Source organism: Phaeoacremonium minimum (assembly GCF_000392275.1).
Source record: "Phaeoacremonium minimum UCRPA7 unplaced genomic scaffold PA7_03_scaffold_108, whole genome shotgun sequence".
Lineage (NCBI taxonomy): Eukaryota > Fungi > Ascomycota > Sordariomycetes > Togniniales > Togniniaceae > Phaeoacremonium > Phaeoacremonium minimum.
Genome location: NW_006921015.1, coordinates 50,273 through 68,576, shown reverse-complemented (window position 1 = coordinate 68,576; position 18,304 = coordinate 50,273). Strand labels below are relative to the sequence as shown.

Here is an 18,304-nt window from a genome sequence, read left to right as displayed (position 1 = left end):
TGAGCAGAATGTCATCTCCGCCTTTCTCGCGCTCGGTGAAGCCATTTCCGAAGTATTCGAACCTATTGCGTCTGCTTTCCTTTGTCCTCTCAAAAACAAAATCCTCCCATCGCGGGTCCCGAGAAATATCGAAACGATGATGACCGGTTCCCGGCCAGGGAACCAGTGGTCGTGATTTTCCGAATCCGCTCTTCCACCAGCCATTACAATTGTCGCCAATCACTTTGTCTTCGAAGTAAGTGCTGACGATCTCGTTAAAGTCATCGGATGCTTCTTGGGACGGGTGAGCCGAGGTATAACCTTGGCTTTGCACCTTGCGGATGACTTTGGAGATGTATGTTGCTGAAATCTCCATTTGAAGAGGGAAGGAACCGCCTCTACCATTAGTGTTGGCCTACGCGCCTTTGTCAGTTACACCGACTGGCGGGTACAGATTCGAGTATCAACTTACTTGGGTAGGTGCGAAATAGTTGGGCATGTTAGGGGCCATCACACCAAAATATGTTTCAGGATATCCGATAGGTCCATCCGCAGCCCAATGTTTGCTCAAGTCCAACTCATTCTTCCCAATAGTAGGGAATAAAGGAAGAAACCCATTCTTAAAGCCAGTGGCCACAATGATAAAGTCGACCTTCCGTTCTTGGCCGTTTTCCGTCACTAGACCGTCGACTGTGGCATGCGTAATCTTTGCGTCGTCCACATAATCAACTTTTGCACTTCTGATTGCGTCTATATAACCAGCGGTGGGGGTTGGTCGTTTGCATCCAGGAGAAAAGTGAGGCACTAGTCTATCAAACCAGGCTTGATCTCCATTGACTTGGGTCCGTAGTGCCTCGCGATAATCATTCCACACCTTTTCAGCTTCTGGACTTCCCAGGAAAGATGCTGCATGCCCTCCGTGGAAATTCTTCTCCAATGCTCTCCGATACTCCAGGTAGGCTTTGGGGTCTTTTTCAAAAGTTTCCTTCTCTTGCTCGGTGAAGATGTATGCCCCGGGAGTGTCGACGGTAGCTGAGATAAGCTTCGGATTGAAGGATCTGACTACCCACTGTCTCGACTTTACATAATGATCGATATGGGCGACCTTGTTGATTAAATTGACGAGAATTTGTTGTCCACTCGCACCGTTACCTATGATAGCAACACGCTTCCCTTCTATCTTGTCACTCACCTCTTCAGTCCACTGAGAAGTATGAAATACAGTTCCCTTAAAAACTGTCTCAAGCCCTGGTATGTCAGGAAATTTAGGCACGTTCAGTCGACCAGCTGCCGAAATGAAAAAGTTCGCTGTATCTGTGAAAACCTCTCCGGTCGACAGATTTTTAACTTTCACCTCCCACTTTTGTAGCTTGCTCGACCATCTTGCCGACAGCACATCATGCTGGAGATGAAGATGTTGGTCAACACCATACTCTTTTACGAGTCCTTCATAATATGCGCGTATTTCATGCCCCGGAGAGTAATATTCCGACCAGCGTAGATTAGGAGCAAAGCTTAGCTCTAGAACAGCATTCCACTTAGCAAAATAAAAGTGTTAATTGATAAAGTCAGGATCGTTAGACGTACGGTAAGTGTGAGACGGGATATCGCATCTTACGCCAGGATAGCGGTTCTGGGCCCAAGTTCCGCCCTATATGATAGTTCAGTTATTTGTTTCTATATATTAATGCCAAATTATAGACGTACGACAGCATCTTGTCGCTCATATACAGTATAAGACAGATTTGCGACCTTGTGGGGAATCAGAATAGACGCAGCAACCCCTGCTATTCCCGCACCAACGATTATTGCCTGACAATGGTGTTAACTTTGAAATTTCCCTCTTCTGGAGATGAACTCGCCTTGACTGGGGGAGATGAGTTGAAAGGTCGTTGTCTTGGTTTCCATGTTTCAGTGAGAACTTCCTGAGCGACGACGACCTCCTCAACAGCAATAGGAGCTGGCTGTGTGTCTTGAACTTGTATTAATTCCTCAATCATATTTGTCAATTTGACTTCAGAGACTTTAAGCACACTGTTATGATACGGAAAAAGGTTAAATGAATCAAGAGAGTTGCAAGCGTGAAAGAGAATTAGGCCTTAGGATATTCAAGGTGCGTCAAAGCTAAGTTAATAAGTCATGCTTCACATACTACTGAGGCAATGGAGGTAAAGCACTGCGCTCTAGCGGGAGTCGGCAAAAGCTGGCAACTGTCGATTATGTTGCGCAAAGATTAGCAAAGATTGCGAATCTAGGTAGGCGGTAATCGCGGGACCCCTCCCCAGCACTAGTCTCTAACATACTGAAGACCTCATTTCCTGCTCAACAATCGCAATTATGAGATAAGATTTCTTCGCAATTCTGTTAGAGTAAAGGTTGAAAGGCAATGTTTGATATAGTTATCATTCTAAACCTATTTAGTAATGAGTTTCAGGGTCGGGAGGTGGATCATCCTCATTCAAGGACTCGACCACGTACAAATACTATATAAAAACAAAATCCTGGGGTTTTCGAAAGTCTTAGTAATTGCCCGTTACCTATTCATGACAGAACCCAAGTTTCTCTTCTTCTCTTTGTATTCCGAGACCGGTGCACTGAACACATGTCCAAAGTTCAATAACCGGAACAAATAAGTGACACAGTTCAGGCAACAACTGAACAGCTGAACCGCAGTCTAGCTATATTGCCTACCCTTGGAGCTCATAGTCATAACTGGTCTCAGTTTCCTGGACCAATTTGTAGTTTATCGATCTACCTATTCTTGTTGCTGGACAATATCTGGGGGGGGGATTACCTCTGAAGGTTCTATGAAGGATAGACATAAAGAAATTAGCCTATATTTTAGGTCCCGTTGGGTTGTATCATGCTTTTCATCGACTTGTGAGATTGATGATTTATGTTCCACTGCTTGAACGCACGTAGATACTATTGAGAATGGATCTAGTGCTTTTCAAAGAGGCGAATAGCTACTCTAGTTAAAACGGCTTAGTGCAAAGGCGTCAAGCGCGGGATCCTTCGTTCCATGAACGATCTCATCTGCCAGCACTTCGCCCACAATGGCGGCAAGAGTAACACCCGAGTGCATGACGGCGAGTGTAAGCCCTTTCAGCCCACTTGCACCTAGAATCGGCAGTCCATCCAAGGGCGTAGGCCTATAACCAACCGTGAAGAAGTCTAACTCCAGTGTATCAACACCATTGGCCTCTGGCTTGAACATCCCCTTCACCTTAGCGAACAACTTGTCAGATGTCACCTGAGGGTCCTCGCCCGGGTCGCCTCCAGCAAACCCCGCTCCTGCCACAACACGTCCAGCAGCTGTTTGTCGCATATGAGGCCCATCAGAGATGATAAGCCCATTTAAAATACGATGTGCCACCGGCTTGGAGTGAACAAGTAGGCCAGATCGACCAGTGACTGGTAAAGTGACCCCAACAGAAGTGCAAAGCTCGGTGCTGCCCACGCCTGCCGCCAATACAACATGATCGGCGGAGAGATTCTCACCAGAAGCGGTCGTAACACCATGAATACTATTCTCGCTTTTCGTGATGTTAGTGACAGTCGTAGACAGGACGCGAGCCCCTTGAGCTTCGGCCTGGGCTATCAGCAGCGAAGCCGCATCGGCCGCCTCAACAGCACCCTCCTCGCCGATGCGCAGTCCCCATTCAGGTATAACGTCCTCGGATAGGTACGGCTCGCGCTCCGCAATCTCTTTATGTTCTGCACGGTGAATATCGTAGCCCCAGGCGCTGTGCTGCTTCTCATAGTTGGCAAGTTCATCACGCGAGAGGTCCCATTCTACTGTCCCGCACCACTGGACCAAATCCTTTAAACCAGGCACCTCATCAGCAAGCTCTCTCCAACGCACCATGGACCGTCGTCGGAGATCATAGTAGAATCTGGGGTTGTGCCGGCTAGCGTTCAGCCAAGCAAACGAGTTTGGAGTAGCGGTGCCGCCAAGGTCAGAGGCAACGATAGTCACAGAGGCGTTCTGGCGCGTGAGATGCCATGCTATAGAGGCACCGACGATTCCGCCGCCGACGACGACGACGTGCGGCTTGTTTTCGTCTTGCGCGCTCATTTCTCGGATTTAGCGATGACTGAAGAAGGATGGAGACAGTTGGGCGATCCTGTTGGATGAGCCCACTTTCAATGGGGTGCGAGATCGGTGGCGTGTAGCGTATCTCCGACCTCCGATCTCAAAGGAAAATCTGACCTTCTTCATACGAGTATTAACTAGCCAGACGTAAAGAAGGTCTACACATTAAATCTGATATGACATATTTGTGCTCGCCAATGATGCCTAATCATCTCGGCTGCCTAATCCTCCTGCGAATGATAGTTCATGTCGAGGTTGCACTGCACAAGCAGGGAAGAAAAGACTAGTAAAAGTGATGATTTAACGCAATTAGATCCAAGGCATAGCGAGTTGATTCAAGCACAACTCTCAGATAACGATTGGAATAACTCGAAACAGCGAGCATTAGCGATAACACAGGGAATTCTGGAGAGTTCAACACGTGCAAACACGCTAGACTCAAAACCAACCAGTTTATTATCCGGCAATTTTGGAGTCCGCCAAGCGAGATAACGCGGCTATATGCACGTCATAAGCTTACATGCTCTCACCCACAGACCCTGGAACTACGCGTAAATGTGCAACCTCTCCTCACTGCATGCTTTTAGTCGAAGACACCACCACTGTCTCTTCGTCCATTCCGTCGCCAATATACTCTAGCTGGCAGGAGCTGTGACAGCAGGCATCACTTGTATACGGTTGGCTCTCCACTCATCAGGTCTAGCATGGCGCTTTGTGATAACTGTCTGCGCATACCGTTCGATAATCTCCCAGAGTTTCCCAAGATCCGTTCAAAAGCTCGCATAGCCGATAGAACAAACCTACCAAGGTTCTTTGAAAAGCGGCAGGATCACGACCGAGGTGGCCCTCTCGGATTCTCGTGGCAAGAGAGTTTGGATGCACTCGCTAATTCGGCGAGGCTGGGCTGCCCAATTTGCGCCCTCCTCCAGAATGGCGTACAGATCTGGCTAGATACTTACCAGAACGCTGTAATGACGGACGCATTTTTTGTCGAGTATGGCCAAGAGACTGAGCCGATTCCCCATGGTCAGGTGCTTTGGATTTCCAAAAGATTTGGAGGTAATGATGGATTCTCCGTCTTGGCCCGGACTCCAAATTCATATCAATCTTTTGTGATGCTCACTGGAATCAGCTTCAGTGTTATCGCGGACCATCCCTTAGCTCATCGGTTTCCTCTCAGGCCTGTCCAAAGAAATTCTGGGTTATTGCAAACCCTTGACGTTGCGGCTGCATGGGTAGATGGTTGCGCGAATGATCATGAGAATTGCCCTGGCAGTGATGCCCTATTTCCATCGCGTGTGCTAGATGTGGGCTCAGATGGTGACATTATTAAGCTAGTAGAGCCAGAAGCTGGCTCGAAAGGGAAATATGCATCTCTGTCACATTGTTGGGGCTCTTCTATACCTCTCACGACGACTTTGCAGAGTCGCGAGGCTCGGATGTCTGGGATCCCAATCTCGGAGCTTCCCAGAACGTTTCATGATGCTGTTGTCATAGCTAGACACCTGAGAATTCGCTTTCTTTGGATCGACAGTCTCTGCATCTACCAGGATGATAGAGCTGACTGGGCGCGCGAGTCGTCGAATATGACTGCGGTCTACTCCAATGCATACGTGGTAATTGCTGCTAGCCATGCTGCCGATAGTAACGTCGGGTGCTTTCACGCTCGTCCACACCGTCCAAGTTCAGTTGTCTCGATTCCCAACATAGGCGAGATCTGCGCGCAATTGGTATACAATGAGAATGAAAGTCCGTGGTTGTCGGACTTTGAAGGGGAACCGCTCAGCGAGCGCGGTTGGGCCCTTCAGGAAACCATCCTTGCCACTCGCGCTCTGTACTTTACTAAGACACAGATCTATTTCGAATGCAACGCGGGCCGTGTGAGCGAAGATGGTTTCAGTTCCTCACCGGGTTTTGGTCGTCGTACCATTAGATTAAGACAGAACCCCGAAAGAAGCATCAGCGAGGACCGTGATCTGTGGAACAAATTGCTGTGGGACTATGGCGTGCGCAAATTGACGCATGCTACGGATAAACTACCCGCTATGAGCGGGCTCGCCAAGCTATTTGCCCAACGATTTCGTGCAAGCTATGTGGCCGGATTGTGGAGTGACGCACTCGTCCAAGGCCTCACATGGCAGTGCATAGGAACACGGGCGCCGATGTCTACGACTGAGTACGTTGGACCTAGTTGGAGTTGGGCCAGTTACGCTGGGATCGCAGCCATCAGTTGGGACGATGAACGTTGGGAGAAACTTGCCAGAGTGAAGGGTCGTCATTTAGAGCTTCAGGACGAAGAGAATCCTTACGGGGCTGTAAAAAGCGCCTGGATCCAACTTCATGCTCCCATGGCCCAGCTTATACCAGGCGAGAGCAGCAACATCTCAGACGAAGAAGAAAACAGACGCATCCGAGCAGGACTGCCTCCACGAACACTTGTACGCTTAGCAAGGTCGGAAAGTCAAAAAGAAATCTTCTCATTGTCGCTAGATCACGAGGATGCCAAACTTTCGGGAAATTGGCGCAAATGGAAGCTGTATATTCTCATACTGGCCGGAATTAGAGATTCCGGTAATATGGATTCCGATGATGAATCTAAGTCGGAAGAAACTCCCGACAGGTCAGAAGCAGATGGAGCTGTGGACTTTTACTATGGCTTAGCTGTGATACCTGCATCAGAGAACAGCGTCTCGGAGTGGAAAAGGGTTGGGTGGCTGTTCTGCGAGGGTAAAGAAGCGGACGAGATGATCAAAAACATCAGCGCTTGGGAGACGGTCACTCTAGTTTGAGACTAGTAGACGGCAGTAGCAATTATCGTAACAGAGATAGATATAATAGCGGCTCAGCTGAGATGCAAATTGTCAAATTGGATTAGGAGCTGCTATTGTCGCTGTGTGCTTTGACTAGTTGAACCCGAATCATTTCGTATGAGCTAAGTTCCAGATAACCAAGATTACACCAGCCTCCAAATAATGTTATATAAATTTGAACAATAGAGAGATATTAGTGAGATGCCTTAAAATGCTAGCCCGCCTCTAATATCGCCATAGAGCGCTTCTTTCCATTCAGCCTCATTTCTCCCCACGACAGACTCGACAATGCCCTTCATTGCAATGCCTACCTCTCTTAGATTCTCTGCAAACTTTTCACTTCCACCGACACCATCAATAACAGTGAACCTCACACTCTCGTCAAAGACTTGACACCCGACCCAAATATCTTCGTGATTAGGCTGACACCGCCCCATCTCTGGTAGCCCAAATTCCGTGAAACTTGTACACACGGGGCGCTCGTTTGTTTTTTGATACAAAGTATCACTGTAGAAGGCAGGCAACTCCTCGTGTTCCTCCTTCATTTCCTTTAGGGCCATCAAGGTCCACCTAAAACCTCTGCCGCGAGTGGACAACGTCGTCAATCGTGCGTGAGACTTGATAGCCTCCAGGAACTTCTTTCTTCTCTCGCTTATAGGTACTGAAAGATCTTCTGCTATAGCACAGAATGCCTGCACAGGCGGTGTCATGACGTAGATCATGTCAGTTCGCCCACCCCTGAATGGTCTTTGTGAGATCACATCTACAGCTCCCAGTGGATTGTAGCCAAGTTGCCGCCGCACAGCGAGCTGGATGAGCAGCTGGCTTACGCTCTTCGGAGGCAGGTTATGCCGACGGAGATACGCGCTGCCATAGTCAAGCTCGTAGTTGCAGAGGTTGTAACCCTTATGGGCGGCAATGTGTGCTGAAAGGAGGTGGGGCACATACTTGTCCAAAGATGCGGGCATTGCGAAGGGTAGGTATGTCATCTTGTCTTTCAAAGATGATTTTGAATATACGGTGTTTTCATGCCGTGTATCTTCTTCAATGATAGGTGCAGAGGTGACGGCATTAATCAGTCCTCCAAATGTGGTGCCGTCGACCATGGTGTGTTCGCCGAAAATGGCAGAGATTCCATTGGCGCAGACGACGAATGAGAGCGTCTTATCAAGCCAGCGATTTGAGTTGTTGTCTAACAGGAAGCATTCTGCGCGTTCTGTTGCTGAACTGGGAGATTTGTCTTCTAGGTAGACAATGAAGAGACATTTCTCTATGGTATTGATGAAATGCGCGTTAGCTTTACTCGTGAGCATGACTTCCTCACGAGCCTAAGGAAAAAAAACCTATAGTTAGTGAATTGTCAGAGATAAGGGTGTGGTCGCTTACCTGAGCCCACTCGTCGCGGTCCGCTGTAGTTAGAAGACTGGCCCAATTCACAGTTTCGAGACGCTCTTGTTGAATTACATGGAAAATCTCCTTCAGCTGGCCAGACTTCAGAGTATCTTTCCCATCTGTGGTTATGTCAACTTTCCATGCGTGGCCCTTCCGCATGACGACGATGAAATCATTTCCAGGGTACCTATCAGGTCTGTCACATTCTAAGATGGGTGTCCGATTGGAGTTGAATAGCCAGTATATCGTGTCCATCGAGAGTGCGTCATCGCCAAGAAACTCTTCCTGCACCGTCCCCTCATCCAAGGTACGCTTGTAAGCATAAGCAGCCAGGACAATTTGGGCGGCTCTTTCGGCTTGTGTTTGTGGGTTCTCGGTGAGTGGTAATGTGGCAAAGAAGTTACGCAGTCTTGGTCTCCAATCTCGCCCACGAAGCCACTTGTTGCGGACATACATATCAACCACCTCATCCATTCGCGTATCCTCTGTAGCGAGCTTCTGGAGTCGAGATTGCATCCGCTGCCCAACGCCACCAGGCAAAATAAACTGATCGATGGCCTTCTTTGTCTCTTCCAGCTCGGCAGCATTGCCTAGATGGGACACAGAGTCCAAGAAGATCTCGAATGTCGTCTCCAGTGGTGGTAGTGGGTACTTGGGTAGTCCGACTTCTGCCCCATTCTTCCTGTCCTTTTGCTCACGGTTTTCGACCACCCGAATTGTATCTACTTTATCTTTCATATTGGGCTTCACAAGCTTCGACACCGTCGTCACGAGTCCCGCCAGGCTCCTCAAGCTCGATGCATCCATAATATCGCTCGTCTGTAGAGGTGCCTGTAGTGTGTTGGTGATCCAATTCTTTATCTCTGTGGCAACTAGCGAGTCGAGAGCCATGTTTGCCACAGGCGTATCAATATCTAAATCCGCCAGATCTAGTGCGGTAAGTGAGGCGATTTTGGTTTGAATTGTCTCTAGCACCAACGATTCTGCTTCTTCAATCGTCTTGGCATGCGCAATCTCGTCCTCGACTGAGCGCTTCGGAGGATTTTGGCCACTGTCTCTCATTGCATGGGTGCTGAGTTTGTGGGCTACAATGCTTTCAAGCAGAGGCGGGACACGCGTTCCCTGCTCGTCTTGACTGAGGAAGCTCTGCGCGTCCAGGCCCCAGGCAAGCTGGTTATTCCCATCTCGTCCTGCTGCGCCGCTCATGGCGTAGTCGAGAACCGGCCAGACGGTTGCCACATCAAGATACTGGCAACCTTGGCGACCTAGAGATAGAATTCGGTCTTGCGTGACCGGATAGGTGTCTTGAATAAGTGGGAAGTCGATAGTCACGACATTGGTGTGACCTTCAGAGACCAGAGCATGTGCAAACATATCTTGGTAGGTGCCTGCAGAGGCGTAGTTGGACTGTCCAAGAGTGCCAATAATAGCGCATAAGGAAGACATGAGAATGAAGAAGTCAAGATCCGTGACCGGGAAGGCGGCATGGAGGTTGTTAGTGCCTCGAACTTTGGGAGCCAAAGCCGTAAAGAAGTCGGCTTGACTTATTTTGGAGATGAGGTTGTCCTACCGTATAATTTAGTAATCGAATAAGAACAACCCAAACATGTGTCGGGACTGCAAAACTTACGGCTAGTATCATTCCTCCATGGATAATCCCTTTGACTGGGGGCATTAACTTTTGCAAATCATTGGCTACCTTCGCTACGACCGCTGTGTCCGTGACATCACAAGTCACGATCCTTACTGCTGCACCGGTTGCCTCAACTGTGAGTCCTGCCTCTATTTCCGCTTTAGTCAGAGCATCCAGTGTCTGCCTCGTGAATAGAGCCACATGTCTCGCCCCTCTCAGCTGAAGATGACGACAGATGAGCTTTCCTAGTCCCCCAAGACCACCCACAATGACATAGGTCGCATCCGCTCTTAGCCTCAGCTCGGCAGTCCGGGCTACCACTTTACTATTCTCGTCCGCTTCCAGAACGATCTTGCCCGTGTGACCCCGGTTCTGCATAAGCCTGAACGCCTTCTCAACCTCGCCGATCGGGAATGATGTCACCGGCAGCGCTGAGAGCCTGCTAGCTCGAATATCGTCCCAGATCTCCTGGAGCATCTTAGCCACATAGGCTGGCCGTTGCTGCGCAAGGAGCACAAGATCAATGCTGGCAAACTTCAGATTGTTCCGGAAGGGCTCCATGGCCAAATGGGAGCGACGGTAGATGTCGGTCTTGCCCACCTCGACAAAGGTCCCGAACGGAGCCATAACCTCCCAACTGGCTTGTAGCATGGGGCCAGAGAGTGAGTTCAGTACTACATCGACGCCTCGACCTTTGGTAAGTCGTTTAATGCCCGCTGCGAACGCTGTTGTGCGGGAGCTAAATATGTTACCGGTAGGGATATTGTACTGGTCGATCAGCAGCTGCCTCTTCTCGGCATTGCCTACCGTTGCAAAGACTGTTGCCCCAAGGGATTGCGCTATCTTGACCGCCACCTGTCCTAAGCCACCTGAGGCAGCGTGAATGAGGACAGTCTGCCCACTTTCGAGATGCGCACACTCTATGAGGGCATACCACGCGGTGCCATAGGCGAGTGGTATGCTTGCGGCGTTCACGAAATTCATTGTTTCGGGAATTTCATGCACCAAATGCCCATTTGCGCGTGCCCGACTTGCGTACGGTGTAGCAAACATGGCCGAGACCCGATCACCTAGTCTGAAGTTCGAGCTAAAGTTGGTACCAACGCGTGTGACAAACCCAGCACACTCACCAACCATAGGCTGTGTTGGTGGCAATTGGCCTAGGGCAATGAAGACGTCTGAGAAGTTGAGACCGAAGGCATGAGCTTTGATCTCGACCTCATCGGGATCGAGCTCCGTAACGAAAGCTGGATCATCAACGAAGACGAGACTATTAAGGAGACCGGGCTTGGCAACGTGGATCTTGAAGGATCGTTCAGTCTGGTGGAAGGGAGTTTCCAAGATTCGGCGCTCCTCATTTGTGGACATGGCGTCGAGAAGCTTAGTGTCAGCAACGAATCGTTGGATATGCATCTTATTGTTGCGATACATGAGCTCGAATTCGAGAGCCTTACAAGCTGTTTTCTTGAATTCGGTGCTGTAAATGAATTTGGTCATGGCATAGCTGATTCTATCTGCATCTTTGGTAAGTGAGGCTTGCACGTCAATGGTGAAGCAATTGAGTTGAGGATTCTCGTTGCGGGCCGTGCGGGAGAGCCCGGTTGTCAATGCATTACCTGGGACGATAGCGCTTTGAGTGTCCGCGAGGGTGATCCAATAGACTTTCCTGGCTTTTGTAAGTAGTGAGGTGATCCGGGAAAATTGATTAGGCGTAGAATTCTGGAGGAGGTGATGGTCTGCTGAGTCGATAATCAGGTAAGAGATCGATTCATCAACCCCTTCCTCAAGCCAATTTCCATCAAATACTTGAAATCCAATACTCAACAGCTTGCTTTTGAGTGAAGCCACAATAGCTTTGCCGGGATGACCGTTTGGTAGCGTCGACAAGACTTGTAGATTACTTCCAGGGGTATAAACACCTTGGCTTTCTCTGTTGTCATGTAATCGCGTAGATAAGAGTAGTACGGAATGTCTCTCTGGCTCCGGCAAGTCATACGCCGTCATGTCAATACCTCCAAAACCAGCGGCCTTTAGCCTTTCATTCCACTGTTCAGGACTTTGCAAAGGACTTTCCGTCCGCCCTTCTCCCGTGCCAGCCCACCAGCCGGGTATCGAGCCGAAAGTCATGTTTATGTAAGGAGTCGTCCGCGTTAGCTCCACAAGGCCCAGCATCCCACCGGGTTTAAGGAGGCGGTGGATTGTCTGTAATGACCTGCCCAAGGACCTAGTCGCATGTACTACGTTTGCGGCAACAACGAGGTCGTATACACCCTCTTCGAACCCTTGTTCAGAAGGATCCTTCTCCAAGTCCAATGTCTGAAAGGTGAGCAGATGCGCCCAGTCTCTGAGACGAGTAGTTTTGACAGCTTCAAAGAAGCCAGACGAGATATCTGTGTACATGTACTCAGCGCAGAACTGTTGCCCATTAGGGCTGCATTGCCTTAGGATCTGGAAAGTCGTTCCACCCGTGCCAGCACCAAGCTCAAGAATGCGCATCCTGGGTCGTTGAAAGGTCAATATGCGGGTGTAGTCGGCCATGTACCGGTTTGGACGTGCCGCTTCATCGGAATGATATACCCTAAACAAGAGGTCATCTTTGAGGAAGTGGGTCAACGGGTCCGTTCTGCCTGTGATGAGTGCAACTAATTCCGGTCCAATACGTGCCACAGCCTCACCCTCAATCCCCAGCCTCGATGTCAGCTTGTCTAATTCCTGTTGGGTATCTGGACTGCTGTTTATGAGGGCTCTGCATTCTTCTGAAGCATGGTATTTGAGCAGCACTTTCCACCAGTTGGTTCGATGATCATCCTTGACAGTCAATTTGTTGTCAATGACCTCTCGCACGGCCCAGTCAATATACCGCGCACACGCAACGGATATGAGGTGTACTTTTTGGGCTTGCGTGATGCCAGCTTCATCAGACTGGAGGGGGATGACGACAGATTCGAGTGCTGATGCTGTGACAGAATCAGCGTCAAGGCCCCACTGTAGTTTGAAAACATTGTCGCTGGCAGCTTTCACTGAAGACGAAGCTTCGCCCACGATCCGGATCTCTCCCTTGGTCATTGTAATCACACACTGTAGCTGCTCATTTTCATCAGTCTGAAACACGGCAGTGCTAAAGTTTGTTGAGTGCGGGAAGGTGTTTTGGAGGTCGCATACTACTGAGAGTTTCTGGCCTGGTGAGCGGGTGATGGCAGCTGTTATGTATGTATCGCTTATGAACAATGGCATAACTGATCCAGGGACTGAATGTTGTTTGAACAGCGGCAAACAGGTCTGGATTACACCGTCCAGGGTCGCGGGGTGGATGATGTGAGGCTCTTGGAATTGTAAGGGCATGACCGCGCTGATGTCCGGTATCTCGAGGATGTTGATGGATTGATACTCAGATAATCGAGCCTCCTTGTTGATGGAGAAACAAGGCCCAAATTGGTTTCCAGTCGCTGCCATCTCGGCATACATCTCCTGGTGAGAAAGGATCCTGGTGCAGGCTTCCTGTGCTTCTTGTAAATGCTCTTTTTGCAACCTCTGACCATACTCCAACTCGCTGATGCGGTCGAGCTCGTAGAGGCTACCATCAAACGCGGTTGAAATGTTTCCATCGCAATGATCTTGCCATTTCCCTTGCTCTGACATAGAGAAAACTGTGAAGTCCCAACTGTTGCCCATCTCGTTCCACCTGAGCGTAGTGACAATTTCAACCCCTTCATTGCTTAACTCCTTCGAGATCGTCAGCGTCTTTTTGAAGCTCACATTCCGCAATCTATACCCTTTCACCGGAGTACCTGATTGCTCACGATCTGCCAATAATTGGCTCAAGGCCTGAATTGCCATAGTCATGTATCCAGCAGCCGGAAAGACGATGAAATTATCCACAATATGGTCTCGCAACCATGGTATGCGATCAGTCCGTAGCATGAAACGCCAGCTGGGTTGATCTGCAGGCGAAGTAGTGATTCGCGAGCCAAGGAGGTCATGATGGGCGTGATGGCGGTGCCGATGTTCGCGACTAAGACGACTTTCGGTCCAATATGTGGCGGTATGATCCCAATGATATGGTGGTAAATTGTGAAGGAGATGTGGCGAGCTTGTGGAGAAGTTCAGACAAGCGGCTTTGTTGATGGAGATACCGGATCCAGACGTAAACAACTCTGTTGCCGTCTTGAGGACGGAAAATCCATCATTTTCACCACGCAGAAGAGTTGGGATGTATGTCCATGGCGAAAGGTTCGCTTGTGATGAAAGCGTTTGGCTAACCGGGCCAGCAAGAGCTTTGTGGGGACCGATCTCAATCAAGTTGATAGGTCCCATGTTGCTTATGGCTTGAAGGAGGTGTTGTAATGCATCGGAAAAGCGAACCTTGGAGACAAGATTGCTAACCCAGTAGGAAGCACCGAAACCTTCCGCTTTCTCCTCGCCTGTGACGGTTGAAAAGAATCGGGTTGTGGGACAAGCCGAGCAAGATTGGAGTCCGTCTAATGCTGATAGATAAATGTCGCTGACAGCTTGCATGTGGTGAGAATGATATGCGGTATCGACTTTGAGCCGACGGGCAAATACTTCGTCTATATCAAATGCCTTGTTCAATTCGCTTATAGCTTTCAAATCGCCTGAGACTGTCGTACTCGATGGACTATTGATACATGCTGTCACAACCTGACCATGGCAAGGGTCAAGAAGCTTAATGTACTTTGCCACACTTTCTTGATTGAGTCCGACTGCCATCATTGCACCTGGCTGGGAGTTCAGCTGTTTTGTCTGTTCAGCTAGGAAACTACGTTCATACGAGGTGCGCAAGGCGGCATCCTGTGAAATAGCTCCAGCAGCATATGCAGCTGCTATCTCGCCGCTTGAATGTCCAATGACTGCGGTTGGTACTACGTTCCAGCTTTTGAGCAAATCTACCAGCGCTAGCTGTACAGCAGTGCTAGCTGGCTGACCGTATCTGCTGTGATTGATCAGACTGGCCGATTCTCCCTTCGACAATTCATCGAGAAGACTCCATTGAGCCCCCAAACCTCTCAAAATCTCTTCTGAGCGACGTATTGATCTTGAGAACTCGTTTTCTGTTAGGACGAGATCGTAACCCATGCGAGCCCATTGAGCGCCTTGGCCCGTGAACACGAAAACATTAGACACATGGCTAGAGGCCTTGATCAAGGGAAAGCTTTTACTTTCAAGGCTCCGCGCAAGAGACTCGATATTGTTCGCAACTACGCCTAAGCGCCACTGAAAGCTGGATCGACGGCTTGTTAGTGTGTATGAGAGGTCGTTCAAGTTGACATGTTTGTGATTCTCTAAGTATGCTCTAAGGTCGCTTAGAGCATGTTGAAGCGAGTGCTCAGATCTCGCTGTCAAAGTGAAAAGTCGATGAGGATTCTCACCTATGACATCAGTACAACTGATGCCATGGGAGATGCCGTTCATAGCTTCATTGTTTGGATATTTAGACCCGTCAAGGTGTAGGTGACTACTGGGAGATTCTAGCACAACCATAGCATTCGTTCCACCGAAGCCAAAACTGTTCACAACGGCTTTCCTTGTGTCTGAGATCTTTGGCCATTTTGTAAGCTCCTGTGCAATTTTCATATTCCACTTTTCGGGATCAGGCTCTAAGCCAGGCTTGTAATTCTCAAGCAGCAACTGCGGCGGGATCAACCCTTTCTCCATGGCCATCACCACCTTGATCAGTCCAGCGGCGCCACTGGCGGCTTCAGAATGCCCAATGTTTGGTTTGGTTGCCCCAACATATAGTGGCTCTTCCTTGAGCCTGTTCTCACAGAAGACATTCCGCACAGTTCCAATCTCAGCGGCGTCACCTGCTTTAGTGCCGGTACCATGCGCCTCGGCATATTGCACTTCTGCCGGACCAAAGGTCAAGTTATGGAACACAGATCGCGCCAGTCTCTCTTGTGCTTTTTGTGAAGGCAATGTGATACCCTTAGTGTGGCCGTCCGAATTGACTCCAGAGCTGCGAATAATAGCGCGGATGCTGTCGCCGTCCCGAATGGCGTCATCTAGTCGCTTGAGGAGAACAACGCCGACGCCCTCTGCCCGACCATATCCATTGCCTCTATCATCAAATGTATAGCTTCTTCCCTCGCCGTTGAAAAGCTGAGTTAAACTCATAAGTGCCATCTGGTCCGGACTAAAGATAAGTCCCACCCCCCCAGCCAGTGCCATTGTTGCTTCACCGGCTTGAAGACTCTGACACGCTGAATTGACTGCTACAAGACTGCCAGAGCAGGCTGTGTCGAGCATTACAGAAGGACCACTTAGGTCGAAAACAAAGGAGACTCGGTTAGCCAGCAATGGACGAGCAACACCAAGATTGTGCCATTGTGTGAGCGACACCGGGTCTTTGAATGAGGTTTGTTCGTAATCGTGGCCGAACATCGCAATGAATATACCGGTGTTTGAGCCTTTGAAGTCCTCCATAATGATGCCCGCGCTCTCAACAGCTTCCCAGCTCGTTTCGAGGACGATGCGTTGCTGGGGGTCTAGAGCTTGTGCTTCCACGGGAGAAATTCCAAAGAACGCAGAATCAAAGTCGGCAATTTTTTGGTCAACAAAGTGCCCGCCCTTCTGGTTGATAGCTCCCGGTGCGTCAGGATCTGGGTGGTAGAACGCGTCCCCATTGAAGCGATCTTCCGGTACCTTAGACCACCCTTCACGGCCGTTGGCGACAAAATCCCACAGCTTCTCAGGACTATTGATTCCAGCTGCGTAGCGACATCCCATGCCAATTATGGCGATAGGCACTGGCTCTTTGATAGTCATAATTATGAGTTTAACAGATTTGATATGGCTTATATGATTCAAATCTGCAACACTCGAGTTGCTAAACTAATAGCATCATTTTCGACCATGATTCATCTGATGGCCATGTAGTCAGATATACAATAGGCTTCATACGAGGACCTTTGGAGCTGTGCACCGAATCGGGCAGGTAACTTTCGAACTGGTTGCATTCCACGGTGTCGCACCGAGAATGGTTGTGCTTGGAGCCCTTTACGATAAAGGTGTACAGCTACCTGTCATCATGATACCCGCACCACATAAGCTCATTGTCAGCTTACCGGCTGCAGATGATCATCATCTACAAATACAGGTCATTCGATTACCAAATTCTTCAATGGGCAAAGTATTCAAAATCAGAAGACTTATAAGCTCCCAATAGTCAAGTGCACCATCTAACGCCCGATGTATGAATGGTTCCTAATTGCATTTCAGTTGATATACCTTTTCATGTCCAGGACCCAGTATACCATATCAGTAGTGGAATAATTTATGCTACTAATTCAAATCACTTTAAATATACCACCTCTAAGCAAACATCACTAATCTAGTACATTTGATATGTGATAGATCTAGTAAGTGACTCTTGTAAAATGTGCTCAACATAGTATGCTTTTGATACAACACACTTGTAGTAGCCTGACCACAATGTAATCAATTTGGAGATGTACAGCATATATATGATAAGTTTCACACTAACGTATTGGTGCAACGATGGACAGGTTGATTGGACCACACGCCGATCAGACCCTAAATTCACTCGCAAAGCAACGTTGAAGTGGCCTTGATCCTTCGCAAAATGACAATTCCCAAGATCTTTAGCAAACTCGGCATGCACAAACGGATCCTCCCATTCTCCACATTCAAGTCCGACCGACATGACACCGATTGCATGTATGTTCCCCAGTGCGGGGAATTTACTTGTTTTTGTCGTCTGGTCAGCGTGGTCATGCAGAAAACAGGATAGAGAGGATATAGGTACTTGAGTTGAGATAGAGCTATCTATTAAAGTCTAACCGGTGGGACAAAAGGCTTCACTGCCGATACTGGCCCACTAGCGTTGCTTACACACTACACATAACATGCTAACATACATAAAAGATAACCACCACGGTCGCGAGATAAGCGCCATATGAGTAGGGACCATATATACCATTGTTTTACCAGTTCACCGTTGGTCCCATGCCATATCCACCAAGTGCTGCCATTGGCGGATTTGTGTGAGCCCCGAGGTTCTGCCAGATATCCCAATTAAAGTTATCGATATCCGACAAATCATTTGGAATCTGAAGCTGACCAAGAAGAGTTGGATCGGCTTGTGTTTGTGCGTCATCAACATTTGTTGGGGTCCGGTCGGTGACCTTTGTTTTGTCGATCAAGTCGCTTATCTTAGCTATATCATCTTGAGGAACGAGATTCTGTAGCCTCTTGATGTATGTTGGTGTCTCTCCGGTGCGATAACTTGGGTTTGATTCTTTAGTGTCCCACGCCTTCAATACGAATACCGCACAATCGTGGTGATTCCTTTGTGTGACATCATACAACTCATCATGAAATTCGTAAATAAGTGGCATTATCTCCCAAGCTTTTTCT

At 48.8% G+C, this 18,304-nt stretch overlaps 2 protein-coding genes across 2 annotated transcripts; both read right to left on the bottom strand.

The window, feature by feature from the left end:
• Nucleotides 1–2,950: 2,950 nt before the first annotated feature.
• Nucleotides 2,951–4,057, bottom strand: UCRPA7_1465 (putative glycine d-amino acid deaminating protein; the record flags this gene model as incomplete). Its single annotated transcript, XM_007914045.1, has 1 exon — nt 2,951–4,057. The coding sequence occupies one exon, from the start codon at nt 4,055–4,057 to the stop codon at nt 2,951–2,953; it is 1,107 nt and encodes a 368-aa protein (XP_007912236.1).
• Nucleotides 4,058–7,091: 3,034 nt separating this feature from the next.
• Nucleotides 7,092–11,407, bottom strand: UCRPA7_1464 (putative polyketide synthase protein; the record flags this gene model as incomplete). The annotated part of the gene is made up of 4 exons (XM_007914044.1): nt 7,092–8,213; nt 8,272–9,843; nt 9,908–10,713; nt 11,041–11,407. The coding sequence occupies 4 exons, from the start codon at nt 11,405–11,407 to the stop codon at nt 7,092–7,094; spliced, it is 3,867 nt and encodes a 1,288-aa protein (XP_007912235.1).
• Nucleotides 11,408–18,304: the final 6,897 nt, after the last annotated feature.